Genomic DNA, 16,710 nt, shown 5'->3' with positions numbered 1-16,710 from the left:
AAAAAAAAACAACCCTATAAAGACTCAGTGGATAGTTGGACTGCTTTCAAATGCTGAGGACCTCCACCCCAGCCTTCCCAACTAGTAAATCGAACTGGAAAAGACTTTATAGATCATCTAGCCCAATTCCTTAATTTTATGACTGAGGAAACTGTTTCCCCAGGAAGGTTAAGCGATCAAGGTCACACAGGTAAGAAGCTGGAGAGGTAGGATTCAAATAGAGGTCATCTGATTCCACAGTCAGTATTCTTTCCACTGAAGGTCTGTCCAAGGAAGGAAGGAGTCAAGCATTTATGAAGAGCCTTTGCAGATATTCTCATTTGATCCTGGACTCTCTCTGGGAAGTAGGTACTATCCTTATCCAAATTTTACTGTTGAGGAAAGTGAGACAGAGATTAAGTGACTTGCCCAGGGTCACACAGCTAAGCAGTGTCTAGGTTGAGTTTTTTGTGTTGTTTTGGGTTTTTTTTTGTTTATTTTTTGTTTTTGCTGGGCAATTGGGGTTAAGTGACTTGCCCAGGGTCACACAGCTAGTAAGTGTTAAGTGTCTGAGGCTGGATTTGAACTCAGGTCCTCCTGACTCCAGGGCCGGTGCTTTATCCACTGCGCCACCTAGCTGCCCCTAGGTTGAGTTTTAATTAAATTCTTCTTGACTCCAGGCTCAGTACTCTCTCCACCGCTCCATCTAGCTCCCTCTAGGCACATTTGGAGGGCTTGGAGAAGCCAGAATTTAGAATCCTAGAATCTTGGAGTTGGAAGAACCCTCAGGCATAATCCAGATCATGTGTATCTAAGAAAAAAATTCCTTTCCAACATCCCTAACAAAGGATGGATGGGGAGCTCAACTGCCTCCCAAGGCAATACATTCTCTTTGTGTCACTCGGGAAACAAGGAGAACCGGGACAGGTATAATAAAGGTAGGCCACCGGATAAAATCAGGGAATACTTGCCAATTTGTGCCAAACCTAAGCACCGGATGGAATTCGCTTCCTAGGTACCCGACTTGCAAGTTTAGTGGTGGGCTAGCCAACTAGATCGCCTGTGATCTTGGGAGGGGGAGATGCTGCAGAGATAGGAAAGGACCCCCTCCCTTAGGGAGACGAGAAAGCAGAGGGACAAGGTATTGCTCATTTCTTAATCACTTATTATCCCCTGAGACTTTGAGCCTCTATTGTCCACCCAGGAATCGAGACTTGGTCGAAAACTCTAAGATCTGTGATGTAGCCAGTATCGGGAACTCCAGGAGTGGGAACTAGTCTATCAAGGCTGGTAGCGACCTAGCTATAACAGTGAATGCTCCTAGGGAGTTCACAGCCTGAGGCGCATTTTGGGATTCTGGGGCTTCCCCGGGATCACCCAGCTAGTAAATCGGAGGCGTAAATCAGGGATTTGCATTTTGGTCTTCCTGACAGCAATCCAAGCACTCTAGGCACTGCCCAATAACATATCCCAGAATAAACGAGCTACAATTCCGTGGGATGAAGAGGAAACCCGATCTTAGGGAGTGGGCTCAGATGAGGAAGAGGCAGGGGCGGAGAAGTCCTAGGTGTCAAGAAGGAACGGGCGTTCCGGACTTTGCTTCTTGGTGTCTTTAAGCGGTGAAAGAGTAGGGGGGGGAGGGGGGAAGGGAAGGAAGAAGGGAGGGATAGAATGTGAAAGTCAAAACTTTAAATAAAAATGTTAATAAAAGAAAAAAAGGAAGAAGGAGAGAGAAGGGGGTAGAGAGGAAGGGCTAGCTGCTCATGAAATGTTCAGGAAAAGAAAAACCAGGGCAGCTAGTTGGCGCAGTGGATAGAGCACTGGCCCTGGATTCAGGAGAACCTGAGTTCAAATCCAACCTCAGACACTTGGCACTTACTAGCTGTGTGACCCTGGGCAAGTCACTTAACCCTCATTGCCTCGCGAAAAAAAGAAAGAAGAGAAAAACTGTTACGTCAGGTGGAGATGGGAGAGGGGATTTTCCAAGCTTCGCGAGCCGGGGACCAGTGTATTAAAGGGGTGGGGTCAGGAAATGAAGGACAGGACATAGCTATGTAATGGGAACTTCTGAGAGTGGAGGTGAGTAGAGCTGACTACCAAGAATCTAGGAATGCGCTCCGGAAGTGAGGGACCAGGGTCATTGGAGGTGGGGGAGGGGGGCGAGGAGGAAGAGAAGACTGAGCAAGGTACCCTCCCTGAACCGTAACGCGGGGCGGGGCCACTCCCGAGCCCAGAAGCACTGAAAGGAAGGGGGGGGCGGTTAAGAGAAGGGAGGTGAACTCGGGAAGGCCTCTCACCGGATGGTTATAAATCTAACCTTATCTCTTTCTTTGGTGCTCTTCCCCAAAATCAGGTCCTAAATAAAATGGATCATGTGAGCGGGGCAGAGAGGTTTATGGAGCTGGGTTTCCCTCCCGCCAGTGGTTGTAAAAGATACCCATGCCAGCCCAGGTATAAAACCCCTGTCCAGCCTAACGTGGGAGAGAAGAGCTGTCAGTCGACCCCCGCTTCCCAGCTCAGCCCTGGCCCCAGCCAGGTGGGTACTTCGCCAGCAGGGAGCATCGGGCGGGCTTGGTGCTGAGGAGAGCAGAGAGGGCAGACGTGGCTTCCGTGCCCTAAGAGCCCCCAGCACTCGCTGGTGGGGACGCCCAGGGAATCCAATGGGCCACAGCTCCTCCTCCCCTCCTTTCGAGGCTACCGTCTAAATAGGAGGGAAGAGAGAGGAGCGTGGATTTTTCTGGTCCTCTATTCCAGCCTCTTGCCCCTTCGACGGCTGCGGAAAGAGGACCCTCTTCAGAAGTGGCGTTGTAGGGGAGGGGGTGTTGGAGAGAGGGGAGCTCTCGTGGTTGATATGGGGCCCTGTCTGCTACTCCCCTGCAGTGACTCGCCGCCTCTACCTTCCCCGGCCGTCACGGTCATGTCGGAGGAGCTGGTCCCGGGCACCAAGGAAAGCACACATCCCCTCGGACCCACGCCTCGGGAGGGATGGAAGAAGGGCGGCCGGATGCTGTCGGTACTGCTGTCTGTCAACGTGCTGCTTTTCGCCTGCACTCTCATAAGCAGCGGCGCCTTCAACAAGGTGGCGGTGTATGACACAGATGTGTTCGCACTGCTTACGGCCATGATGCTCCTCACCACCATCTGGATTCTCTTTTACCTCTTCCGAACCTCCCGAGGCCCCGATGCTGTCCCCTACCTGGATTCCCACGCAGGACCAATCTGGCTCCAAGGTTGGAGGGGAGGAGTTCGGGACACAGACAATTTGGGGGGACCGGGTTGGAAAATAGGTGCAGGATGAAATGAGGTGGGGAACAATGGGGGGGGGGGAATTCTAGCCCATGGGTGCCCTCTGAAGAACTGGGTACGGAAGAAGTGCTATGCCCTGGCATGAATGGGTAGGTGAGCCAGGCATGGCGAGGAGGCTGAGTGGGTCTGAGGGGTGACTTGGACCGAAGAGGAAAGGGAAACACTATGAAAGGGAGAAATAGATATATCTTAAGGTCTGCAAGATGTAGTGGATATTTAAAGTAAAAAAAAAAATCAAATCCAGATGCTCACTTACCATATCTGAATGACCTTGTGCCGGTCATATAACGACTCTCAACCTCAGTTTGCTCCTCTTTGAAATGGAGGTGGGGGAAGGAGTTGAGGATGATTTCCAAGGTCCCCAACTTTAAGATCTTATTGTGGCAAAGTTCCCTTATAGCCCTACATCTGACAACTTGATGTAATAATCCTTGCTATTACTTGATGTAATAATCCTTCACTGACTCTTGTGAGCACTAACCTCTAACTTCTTTTGACACCCCCAATATCTGTCTTTGACCCGTGGGAGGTGCAGAATGGTGTGGGGATGGAGCCACGGGAGAGTTTGAGATGATATGTTCCAGCATCTTACCTCCACCATCTCTGCTCCCAAGGTGGGCTGGTCCTGTTTGGTATCTGTACCCTGGTCATGGATGTCTTCAAAACAGGCTATTATTCCAGTTTCTATGAGTGTCAATCAGCCATCAAGATCCTACATCCAATCATACAATTCCTATTTGTCATTGTTCAGGTAAGTGGGGAGGTCGATGTCTTCCTGATGCAGGTGGGAACCCTTGGGACCTACTAGAGGTGCAGGAGGGCTTTAGGGAGTGGACAGTTTGGTTAAGAGCTTTGTTTATGATGAACACCTGGTAAGGGTGGGGTGGCATAGGGAGAAGCATTCAGCAACAATTTTTATCCTCCCAAATCTGGCCTCCTCTCCTTAGGTGACCCCAGCTGCAAACAGACCAGGATTCCTACTCTAGCCAGAATTCTACTTAGCCTGGGACCATTTTGGACACAACACTGGGCAAAAGACAGGGAGGATTCAGTTAACTAGGCAGTTGGAGCTAGAAAAGTTGTTTCCCCCCAATCAGTGAACATTTATTAAGTGCTTACCATGTGCCAGAGACTAAGAAATACAAAACCAAAAGGAAACAGTGGTTGGGGGGTTTTAAATGGGTAAGAGTATTTCTTCAGAAGCCTGCTTTGCCTGTTGTCTCTAGACCTGGTAATGGGAGGCATCAATCACCAGCAGGCTAGAGAGGCATGAGGCAAGTCACCCTCCTTTTTGACTCCCCATTCCCAATATTTCCACTGTTCATCACTGTGATTAAAATTTCACTATTAGAAATTCACTTCTTTGGGGTCTGTGTACCCTGTTAAAATGCAAATGTTTCTGAAGGGTAACAGTTTAAACTAACATGACCAATACCTTAATGAATATCCATTGACGCCTAATTGACAGTAAGAGCTTATAATAGAAGGGAACAGACATACAGAACAACCTAGACGTGGAAAGTAGGTGAGAAGCTATGAAGGTCAAGCTTTGCTTGCTGGATGATTTGTCTAAGGCCAATCCTCTACCTGAATGAGAGATACCTAGGTACCCTTCTATCTCCATTCCATAAAGGCGCTGTTTCAATATATAATGAAGGAGACATTAACAGCATATATCACTGAGGATGAATTTGTTATTTTTAAGTCAACAGTTGGTGTGTTCTTCCCCCTCCCTTTTTTTGTGGGGCAATGAGGGTTAAGTGACTTGCCCAGGGTCATACAACTAGTAAGTGTCAAGTGTCTGAGATCAGATTTGAACTCAGGTCCTTCTGAATCCAGGGCTCGTGCTTTATCCACTGCACCACCTAGCTGCCCCTCGGTGTGTTCTTTTTCCTTACCCTCCTTTGTACCCCGCCCCCACCCTTCCCTTGATCTCTCTGGCAAGCACCTGAATGGTTAGAGGGTCTGGGTTCAAGTTCCAGCTCTAATACTTCATCTCTTGGACCCCCAATTTCCTCATCTGTAAAATGGCAATAATACTGGCAGGACCCACCTTGAAAAGCTATCTCAAGGAAGACACTGAGTAAATCTTGTTATGCTGGGTAAATATGCTCTTATGGAGATTGTAAAGGCCTGTGAAAGAAACAGGACATAAGTAGAGCTTCTTCTTCAGTCCTACTCAAGAGGCCACCTCTGTCTTCTCTTCTTATAGACATACTTCCTCTGGGTCTCAGCTAAGGATTGTATTCATGCCCACCTAGACCTGACCCGGTGAGTGCTCTCTGCCTACCCATCCCCAAATTCAAAGCTGACTGCTTTAGTTCTTCCCCAGATTTGATGCCAGTTGCTTGAGTCCACTCCCAAATTCAATTTCAGTTCATTCAATTTATCTCCAAATTCAATGCTATTTAGTCCAGTCTGTCCCCAAATTCACTGCCAGTTACTTCAGTGACACTGCTTACATAGTACTGTACGTTGCTTTTATTTTTTGTTTTGTTTTGTTTTGCAGGGCAGTGAGGGTTAAGTGACTTGCCCAGGGTCACACAGCTAGTAAGTGTCAAGTGTCTGAGGCCAGATTTAAACTCAGGTCCTCCTGAATCCAGGGTCAGTGCTCTATCCACTGCACCACCTAGCTGCCCCAGTACTGTACCTTGTAAGCAGAAGTGAGTGCTGCTCATCTTGGGATACTTGTACCCCAAATGTCAAGATGGACAGAATTTTACTATAGTTTACCTAAGGAGCAAGGACCTGTACCAAGTGCATTTGGCTCCCATGAAGAGGGTATCCCCAAGGCATCTTTCTCAGTAGCCCAGTATACTGGGGACCTGCCAAGTCTACTTGGAGAAGATCGTCCAACCCTACAAATCCCACCCAATTTTTCCCTGGTATACCCCAGGATGGATAGTTGAAATGGGGACTCTCACTATCCTCTTCATTCTCCTCCTTCCCCCAAATAGGTGTGGTCTCATGTTCACACTGGCCACCAACCTGGCCATCTGGATGGCAGCTGTGGTGGATGAATCTGTTCACCACACACACTCTGATGGTGACAATACCAGCTATGCCCGCCTTACTTCTACTGGTGAGTCTCTTGATCTTCATGGGCCCACATACCATGACTGACTCAGGCGATCTCCAGTGGGTAGGCTGAGCTAATGAGAAATTGGTTGAACTCCCTGTAACCTAACTAGGGGAGTGGGGCAGGGACAGGGTTCAGGGACCACTACTATTCCCTACTCCTACCTCTAGCTGAAAGGAAGGCTACTCTGGTCCTGATGCTTGGGATGTTCTCCTTGCTTGCTCCCATCCCAAAGAAGAGGGGGAACAAGATGGGGGAAAGGGCAATAATGGTTCAGCTGGTGAGAGCAAAAGAGAGCTTGGGGGAGGAGAAAGGAATACAAAAAGAGGTCCAGGAATAGGAGACTGAAGGGGAAAAAAGAGTTGGGTTTTTTTTTTGGGGGGGGTGTATGAGGGTTAAGTGACTTGCCCAGGGTCATACAGCTAATAAGTGTCAAGTGTCTGAGACTGGATTTGAACTCAGGTCCTCCTGAATCCAGGGCCGGTGCTCCATCCACTGCACCACCTAGCTGCCCTCCCCCTCAAAAAAAAAAAAAAAGAGCTGGGAAACCTCAAGGAGAAGAAGTAGAGGATGGGAAAGGAGGAGAGAGTATCTCTTAACTTCCAAGAAATGTGGCCTCCTCCCTTTCTACAATTTTACTGTACCTCATTCTCTTAGTTCTTTTAGGGCCCCTGATTCATCCCTGAAAAAAAAATTTAGCATGTTTTGGTTTTTTTGTTTTTGGGGCAAAGGATGTTAAGTGACTTGCCCAGGGTCACACAGCTAGTAAGCGTCAAGTGTCTGAGGCTGGATTTGAACTCAGGTCCTCCTGAATCCAGGGCCAGTGCTTTATCCACTGCACCACCTAGCTGCCCCTAGCATGTTTTATAAGGCAATGAGGTAGCCACTCAGCTCAACAGACTGTGACCCTGCTGTGGGTGGAGACCCATCCCATATTGGCTACTGTGGGGAGTCCCAAAGAGAAAAGAGGAACGGTGCACTTAATATGTTTGTAAACCTACCTAGGAACAAGTACAGATTAATAACATACAGACAATCATGATTAGAGCTGTCTCAAAGAGGAATATGTCACCTTGAGAAGTAAGCTCCCCATCCCTGGAGGTCTATACCTGATTGGAGACTGGATGAAAACTAGCTGGGGATATTATAGAGGGGGCACCTGTTAGGTATGGATTGAATTAGCTAGACTTTGATATCCCTTCCAAATCAGAGATTCTGGCTAAAAGCTTCCCAGAGGAGGGGAGTTTAGGCATATGTTTTGTGATGCAGGTAGATGTCAAAGTAGAAGGAGCTCTGAACCTGGAGTCAGAAAGACCTAAGTTTCTATCCTTCCTCACTAGCTGTGTGACCCTGCACAAGTCATTTCATCTCTGTTTGCCTCAGTTTCCTCCTCTGAAAAATGAGGATAATAACGGCACTTACCTCCCATGGTTGTTGTGAGGATAAAATGAGATGCTTATAAAGTGTTTTACAAAACTTTAAGCATGGGGCAGCTAGGTGGCGCAGTGGATAGAGCACCGGCCCTGGATTCAGGAGTACCTGCGTTCAAATCCGGCCTCAGACCCTTGACACTTACTAGCTGTGTGACCCTGGGCAAGTCACTTAACCCCAATTGCCTCACCAAAAAAAAAAAAACCCAACCCCCCAAAATCCCAAAACTTTAAGCACTAAATAAATGCTATCATCCTCCTCATTATTTTAAAATAAGTTTCTATTCATATCTTTTGTTTTTATATTGCTAGATTTCCCTATGTCCTCACAGACACACACACACACACACACACACACACACTTTATTCTATTCCTGGGTCTTATCCCCACAATGTGGGTATAGCTCCAATATATAAATTCCCTAAATTTGGATACATCCCTAACATAGAAATATGTCCATAAAGCTGCATGTCCAATACAGAAACAACCCCATTGTAGGCAAAGAGTCATGCCTTATAACAAATAATTTTTTAAATAAAAAAGAAGAGGTAAGGGACAGCTAGATGGAGCAGTGGATAAAGCGCCAGCCCTGGATTCAGGAGTACCTGACTTCAAATCCAGCCTCAGACACTTGACACTTACTAGCTGTGTGACCCTGGGCAAGTCACTTAACCCTCATTGCCCCACCAAAAAAAAAAAAAGAAGAAGAAGAAGAAGAGGTAAAATAATAAGCAAAACCCATTGATACATTGAAAAAGAATCTCACCTTAAATGCAATGTTCTACATCCCTGGATTGATTAGCATGAGTTTTAAATGATTTTTTTTTTTGCTTTCCTAGAGTCAATGAATTTTTTTTAATCATAAAAGTATTTTATTATTTTCAGTTACATGTAAAGATAGTTTTCAACATTTGTTTTCATAGGATTTTTAGTAAACACTTTTTTGTTTGTTTGGCTTTTTTTTTGGTTGGTTGGTTTTTTTGTAAGGCAATGAGGGTTAAGTGACTTGACCAATGTCACATAGCTAGTAAGTGTCAGGTGTCTGAGGCTGGATTTGAACTCAGGTCCTCCTGAATCGAGGGCTGGTTCTCTATCCACTGTGCCACCTTGCTGCCCCTAAAGTTTTTTTAAAGTATATTTTAATAACCATATTTGAATATGATTCATTTCCTTTGTAATCCTATGTATTTTTATTTTATGCATTAAAAGACATTCTTCTGAGAAGGGGTCCATAGGCTTCACCAGATTGACAAAGAGGTACACACACACACACACACACACACACACACACACACTAAGAACCTATAGTCCAGGGGGCAGGTAGGTGGTGCAGTAGATAAAGCACTAGCCCTGGATTCAGGAGGACCTGAGTTCAAATCAGACCTCAGACACTTGACACTTACTTACTAGCTGTGTGACCCTGGACAAGTCACTTAATCCCATTGCCCCGTTTAAAAAAAAAAAAAAGAACCTATAGTCCAGAGGTTTTTCAAGTTGGAAAGTGCCCAAGGACACATGAAAGAGGATAGGAAAAAGCAGTGCTTGGCCCAGCAGCATCCCAACACCTCCCTATGCCCTCTCTTCCCAGCAGAACGGGCAGGCAGCACATCGGGGGAGGCCTGTCCTTGCAACACAACCTTCTGTCAGATCTTTCAGCGGGGTTACTTCTACCTGTATCCCTTTAACATCGAGTACAGCCTCTTCGCCTCCACAATGGTCTACGTCATGTGGAAGAACGTGGGGCGCCTGATAGGCCCTTCCCACGGCGGTAGCCATGGCCACGGCCACACACCATTCTTTGCCAGCCTCTTCCAGGAAACTTTCTTCATTGGACCTGTGCTGGGCTTGCTCATATTTGTGATAGGGGTGGGGGTCTTCATTATGTATGAAGTCCAGGTGAATGGGGACACGAGTGGGACCCAGCAGGCCCTGATCCTCTATTACAGCTTTAACGTGGCCTGCCTGGGCCTTATGACCCTCGTCAGCCTTGGGGGCTCTATCATCTACCGTTTTGACCAAAGGACAATGGACCACCACAAGAACCCATCTCGTACAGTCGACGTAACTCTGCTGATGGGGGCTGCTCTTGGGCAGTATGCCATCGCTTACTATTCTATTGTGGCTGTCGTGGTGGCCACCCCCAGGGACCTACTGGGTGGGCTGAACCTCTCCTATTCCTTGCTAATGATTGCCCAGCACACCTTCCAGAATGTCTTCATCATTGAGAGCCTCCACCGAGGCCCCCCTTCCATGCAGGGAAACCCACCCGAAGAGCCCGTCTATGGCCTCACCTATGCCAATCAGGATGCCCTCCAGTCCTTGCCTGCCTACCCACCCACTCCTGGGCTGGTGGGCCCCACCGCTGCTGGCCCTCAGGAGGCAGTAACCATTATCTCAGCCCCCCAGAAGAACTGGAGGCGCAAGTGCCTGAAGGATATTTCACTATTTCTCCTGATGTGCAACGTGATTGTGAGTAGGGGTGGAGAGGTGGTAGAGGGGAGGTCAGGGGAGGAATGATCTAGTCACTGTTTATTCACCCAACACTGGTGAAGACTTTTCTTTGACTCACCCTGCCTCCTGCCCCATACTTTAGAAATCTCTAGCCAAGTATTGTTTCCTCAGGTTCAGAGAGGGCAAGGTATTTTCTTCTAGGCAGACCCCACTAAGAAACAGGGTAGAAAATGAATGAAATAGCAGAGTTCTGACTCCCTGGGAAAGCAATAGAAGGAGGTACTGGAGGCAAATGCTGACACAGGGAAGAGAGAAGGGGAGAGAGGTGTGAGAGCTCGTGTAGAGGGAGGGGAGCCCTCATCCACAAAGCAGGGATGTGAGAGCTCATTCCAGTCTTGTGACTTGACTCTTTCTCAGCTTAATTAGAGCAGCAGCAGGAAGTACCAGAGTCCCATGGAAATGTGAAGACTGAGCAAAATGAAGTGTTAGAGTGTGATGGGGAAAGAGAAGTAGATGGAGGCTACCATAGCCCAAAGTGAATCAACAAAGCTACTCTGCAAGAAATCTCATAGAAAGATATACTCAACAAATATATAGCCCCAATATGCCCGCACACCTAATAGAAGCATAACCCAAATATCTAAACACCACAAATTCAGATACCTCCCCATTAGAGAAACCTCTCAGTATCACTATATACCCAATATGGAAACATCCCCAATGTAGGCGAATCTCCAATATATAAGCACATTAAATGTTGATATAGGGGACAGTTAGGTGGCACAGTGGATAAAGCACCAGCCCTGGATTCAGGAGGACCTGAGTTCAAATCCAGTCTCAGACCCACTTGACACTTAATAGCTGTGTGACCCTGGGCAAGTCACTTAACCCTCATTGCCCTGGGGGGGGGAGCTGCTATAAATTTTTTAAGTTTATATATCCCAAATATACCCTTAAAGCTATGTACCCAGTATAGAAATATCCCCAATATAGGCATATTCTCAATATAAAAACTCCCCAAATCCATATATATCCCCAATATAAAAACATCAGTGAAACTGTATTCTGAAATACAGAAACGTCTAAGTTGGCATATCTTCAATACATAAAGTAGCCCCAACCTAGATATATCCTTTGCACTAATATATTTATATCCTCACTACAGAAATACTCTCAAAATGAACACATAACCTTAGTGTTTCTCTAATATAGAGACATGACCCAATGTAGATATACCCCCCGAAGATATAATTAATACCTGCTTCCAATGTATCCTAGTATAGCCATAACAGACATTTCCAATGTAACCCCACTTTAGAAACATCTGTGATGTAAGTATAACTCTCTGTAAACATGCTAGCTGTACTGGAACTCCTTCAGAATGGGAGATAGCTTCTTTAGAACTGAAGCATCTCTAGATCTCTGTTCTCATTCACCAAAGGGCAAGGGCAGATACTTTAGCCAAGCACCAGTCTGGGTTTACTGTGTGTCTAAGGATTTATCTGATATCCCTTTCCCCTTTCGTGTGCCTCTCCAATCACTTTAGCCCAAACACGAGTTCCACCAAGAACTAATTCAGACTGACTGACTCAGGAGCCTGGCTACCTATCTGCAGACATATGTACCATGTTCCAGAACAGATTAGGAACTGCTTTTGCCTGGGGCAGCTGAACCCTAGTTTAGTCCCTGATTCTCCCTTCATTCTCCTTTAGCCCAGGAGAGAAGAGAGCTGGCAGAGTGATAAGACCAAGAGAATAGTCTGGCAGGAAGGACTCTGGGTATAAGGGGTAAGAGATAAGAGGTGGGGCAGCTAGGTGGCGCAGTAGATGGAGCACCGGCCCTGGATTCAGGAGGACCTGAGTTCAGATCCAAACCTTGGACACTTAACACTTGCTAGCTGTGTGACCCTGGGCAAGTCACTTAACCCCAATTGCCTCACAAAAAAAAAGAAAAAAAAAGAGAGATAAGAGGTGAGGGGAATCTCACTGGAGTTCTGCAGCCCAGCCCCTGACATCTGGGTGTGGCCTTCCCCCATCCCTCATCAGTTCTCCATACCTCAGTGTTGTAGATGTCTCAGAAAAAAATGTTTAGAATGGCAGATTTGTTTACTTACACACACTTCATATATTATATAGCATAGATTATGAGCACCTTAGAGAGTATCTAATCCAAGTCTCTTAATTAACAGGTGAAGATACAGGTCCAGAAATATTAACTGATTTTCCAAAAGTTATGTGGGGCATAGATGGTAGAGCCAGGATTTAAATCTAGGGTGTCTGACTTCAAATTTATTTCTCTAATGCTCTGTAGCATAAAATAAACAGGATTTGGGGCTGGAATGGAAGAATGGGTGAATGAAAAGTATTAAGTACTTACTATGTTCAAAGCACTGGAAGTATTTGAGAATAAAAACTTTTGCTTGTATTTGCACTACCAGCCCTTAGTACAGTATCTGGTACATAGTAAGTACTTAATACTGTGCCTTATCTTTCTCTCAATAGAAAATTAAGATGGTTTCAGTGCTGCCCTCAAGGAACTCACATTCTAGTGAGAGAGGCAACAGAATATAGAAAGTTTTACAAGTAGGATGGGAAGATCTCATGGACCTTAGGGTACTACAGCAAAGCAGATGGAGATGCATCATCTTCAGTGGAAGCACCCTTAGAGATCAATAAGAACCCCACTCCAATACAACCTTATAGTCCTTTCCTCATTTTACTAGGGAGAAAACTAAAATCTGGTACTTAGGGGCAGCTAAGTGGTGCAGTGAATAAAGCACTGGCCCTGGATTCAGGAGGACCTGAGTTCAAATCCGGCCTCAGATACTTGACACTTACTAGCTGTTTGACCCTGGGCAAGTCACTTAACCCTCATTGCCCCATAAAAAAATAAAAGAAGGAAGGAAGGAAGGAAGGAAGGAAGGAAGGAAGGAAGGAAGGAAGGAAGGAAGGAAGGAAGGAAGGAAGGAAGAAAAATCTGGTACTTAGGTATGAAGAAATACTTCCTCCAATCACATCCACTGCTTCTTTGTCTCCATACCTTTCAACACTTGGGCAATTTCAGTTGGGTAGGGCCAGGCTGAGGGCATTATAAGTGTAACGATTGACTGATTCCCTTGTAGTTGACATGTGTGCACGTGTGTGTGTGTGTGTGTGTGTGTGTGTGTCTGTTTCTGTGTAAATGTTTCTTGAATAGTTTCTAGGGCCAAAGGAATCTAGTATTGCTTTAAAAACAAAAACAAAAAATAAGGCAGTGTGGTAGAAAAAAACAATAGTTGGATTTGAATTCTGATTCAATAGCTGGGTGACCTTGAGCAAGTCACTTAATATTTCCATTTCCTCGCCTGTAAAATGAGAGGAATTGAATAGAGGAGCTCTAAAGTCATTTCCAGTTCAAACATTCTATAAAACTAAGGCAACAGCCCTACAAAATGTATAGAAGGGGTGGGTAGGTGAGCCAAATCCCTGACAGTAACTTGGGTTCTACCTTGTTGCTAGATCCTGACTCACCCACAAACCCATCCATTCCCACTCTCTCCTTAGCTCTGGATCATGCCTGCCTTTGGTGTCCGCCCTCATTTCAACAATGAAGTGGAAATGGATTTCTATGGTTACTCTCTGTGGACTGCCATTGTCAACATCTGCCTTCCCTTTGGAATCTTCTACCGAATGCATGCCGTCTCCAACTTGCTGGAAGTCTATGTCCTATCCTGATGCTCCTCCTTCCCCCATGAACCTTTCTATTTCCTTGCAAGATTTCTAGAGCCCAGCCCAAGCTGATGGACAACATCATTTGGTGCCCATATCCTCCCTAGTGAGGGAAAAGATGACTCTGGAAGGGAATTTTAACTCCAGGAGATGGGTAGGGGACCTCTATACCCATTTCCTCAATTCCACTCAAGTCTAGCTGCCTCTTTATCAGGTTCTCCCATTCTCTACTTCACTTGAAGCTGATAACAATAACTGGAAGAATGAGAGTTTTAACATATATTTTCACCAAATAGGTTTGCAGTTTGAGATGGGTCTTTTTAAAGTCAAAATCCTAAACTTTAAATCATGTTTCTCCCACTTTATCCTCCAACCTGTACAATGCAACCCATATTTCCGTATAGACTTGGGTCCCTGAACTGATTCAATTTCTTCAAAGTGCTTTGAAACAAAGATAATCTGGATATGAGGTGAGTGGAGAATAATCTTCCCTATGTTCTTCAACTCCCCCAAACTGGACTACTGGACTAGAGGACCCACCCACATTCCCACCTATTGAATCCCTTGATTTACTATGTTTTGAGCCAGGAACCAAATAAACTTATGATTCTCTAACTGTCCCCAATAACTTATTTCTAAAAACAATAACTTATTGACACCTTTTGTTTTAATATCACCTGCAAAGGAGGAAACATGGTATGTTCTCAAAGCTTGGTCATTATAATTCCACAGCATTTAAGTTCTTTTTCTTTTTTTTTTTTTTTGGTGAGGCAATTGGGGGTTAAGTGACTTGCCCCGGGTGACACAGGTAGTAAGTGTTAAGTGTCTGAGGCTGGATTTGAACTCAGGTACTCCTGACTCCAGGGCCAGTGCTCTATCCACTGCGCCACCTAGCTGCCCCCCCACAGCATTTAATTTCCATTGTTTTGTTGTTCTTTTTTTCCCCCCATTTAATCCTTATAATCATTATGATTCAGTCAATCAGCTAGCATTTTTTGTTTTGTTTTGCTTTGTTTTGTTTTTGGTGGGGCAATGAGGGTTAAGTGACTTGCCCAGGGTCACACAGCCAGTAAGTGTCAAGTTTCTGAGGTCAGATTTGAACTCAGGTCCTCCTGAATCCAGGGCCAGTGCATTATCCACTGCGCCCACCTAGCTGCCCCCTGCTAGCATTTATTAAATTCCTATTATGTGCCAGGGATTGTATTAGTTGCTAGAGATAAAAAGGCAAAAATAAAAAATGGGATAATCCCTGTCCTTAAGAAGCTTATATTCTATCAGGTGGGACAATACATGTATATGTAAGTATATAAACACACATGTATATACACACATATACCGTATATGTGTATAGTATATGCATATATATCTGTGTGATATGTATATAGAATGGGCACGTATGTCTATATATGTGTATAGTTATATGCACATATATCTATGTTATATCCATCTATATATGTGTATAGTGTATGCACACAGTATATTATAGCTGCATGATGTGTGTGCAGTATATGTACATATATGTATAGGGTATATACACACATATCCATATATGCATATAGTAAGTGCACATATATCTATCTATAGTATATTCACACATAACTATATGATATGTACATAGCATAAGTACAAATATCTATGTGATCTATGTGTATAGTGTATATGCACATGTGTGCATATGCAAATATCTCTATATATGTATAGCAATACACATATGTCTATGTGGTATGTATATAGTAGATGTACATATATCTATGTATAGTATATGCATATGTGTCTATGTGATATGTGTATGACATATGCACATGTGTGTGATGTGTGTTTAGCATATGTAGGTATGTTTATAAACCAAATGTTTTTATTTATTTTGCATATGCACATAGATCACATAGATGTGTGTATAAACAAAATAAACACAAGGTATTTGAAGGAGAAGGCACTAGAAGATGGAGAAAAGTATTGGGATAGAATTTTGTGAATGATGAATAGCAAGAAGGCCAGTTTGGCTAGGCCACAGGGTATGAAATGGAGTCATGTGTTATAATCCTGGAAAGTTAGGCTGGAAGCGTATTGTGAAGGATGCTAAATGTCAAAGGAGTTTATATTTGATTCATAAAATAATTAGGGAGCCACTAGAATTAATTTCCTGGTTCTTCTTATATCAATTTGCATTAGTTCACATCAATCTTCTCATGATTCTCTAGTCATATTAATCCTTTCTTACAATGGTATATGGAATATTTTTCATTACATTCATGGAATACATATTGCTTAAACATACCCCAATCTATAATCATCTCCTCCTACACCCCTTGCTCCTTCCAAAAAAAAAAAAATCAGCTTTTGGTGTGTATGAGACTTTTAATCATAGATCTCTTTATGCTATATGTCTAGCAGTGGGATCTCTGGACCAATGGGCATTTTAGCTACTTTCTTAGCATAATTCCAAATTGCTTTGCAGAATGGTTGGACCAATTCACAGCTCCACCAACAGTGCATCAGTATGCCTGTCTTTCCACTAACCCTCCCAGACCTCAATGTACTTCATAGCCAAGCCAACACCAATCTGAGGGGTTCTGGGGATGGAATAAAAATGATTCTTGGGGACAAGAATAAACACAGAGATAACAGAGACAAACAGAGCTAGAAGGGAAGGAGAAACCAGGTCAGAAACAGTGACAGTGAAGGAAGCTGCCCTCAAGTTACTGCCACCCTAGAGGACACTAAGACATTTTCAAGGTTGGTAAGGAGAGGGATCAA

The 16,710-nt window shown here is 44.8% G+C and overlaps 1 protein-coding gene across 1 annotated transcript; it reads left to right on the top strand.

Moving 5' to 3' along the window:
* Positions 1-2,417: 2,417 nt before the first annotated feature.
* OTOP2 (otopetrin 2) lies at positions 2,418-13,959 on the top strand. The gene is made up of 7 exons (XM_043964173.1): positions 2,418-2,515; positions 2,860-3,209; positions 3,900-4,036; positions 5,498-5,556; positions 6,243-6,367; positions 9,384-10,264; positions 13,789-13,959. Exons 2-7 carry the CDS (start codon positions 2,897-2,899, stop codon positions 13,957-13,959), a joined length of 1,686 nt encoding a protein of 561 aa, XP_043820108.1. The 5' UTR covers positions 2,418-2,515; positions 2,860-2,896.
* The last annotated feature ends 2,751 nt before the right edge of the window (positions 13,960-16,710 follow it).

Source organism: Dromiciops gliroides, chromosome 4 (genome assembly GCF_019393635.1).
Source record: "Dromiciops gliroides isolate mDroGli1 chromosome 4, mDroGli1.pri, whole genome shotgun sequence".
NCBI lineage: Eukaryota > Metazoa > Chordata > Mammalia > Microbiotheria > Microbiotheriidae > Dromiciops > Dromiciops gliroides.
The sequence above is the reverse complement of the archived record's forward strand: the minus strand, read 5'-3'. Positions and strand labels throughout refer to the sequence as shown.

Coding starts and splice junctions, on each gene's coding strand:
- OTOP2 (XM_043964173.1), top strand. CDS start 2,897: ATGTCGGAGGAGCTGGTCCCGGGCACCAAGGAAAGCACACATCCCCTC. Junction 4,037..5,497: donor TCCTATTTGTCATTGTTCAG/GTAAGTGGGGAG, acceptor CTCTTCTTATAG/ACATACTTCCTCTGGGTCTC. Junction 6,368..9,383: donor TGCCCGCCTTACTTCTACTG/GTGAGTCTCTTG, acceptor CTCTCTTCCCAG/CAGAACGGGCAGGCAGCACA.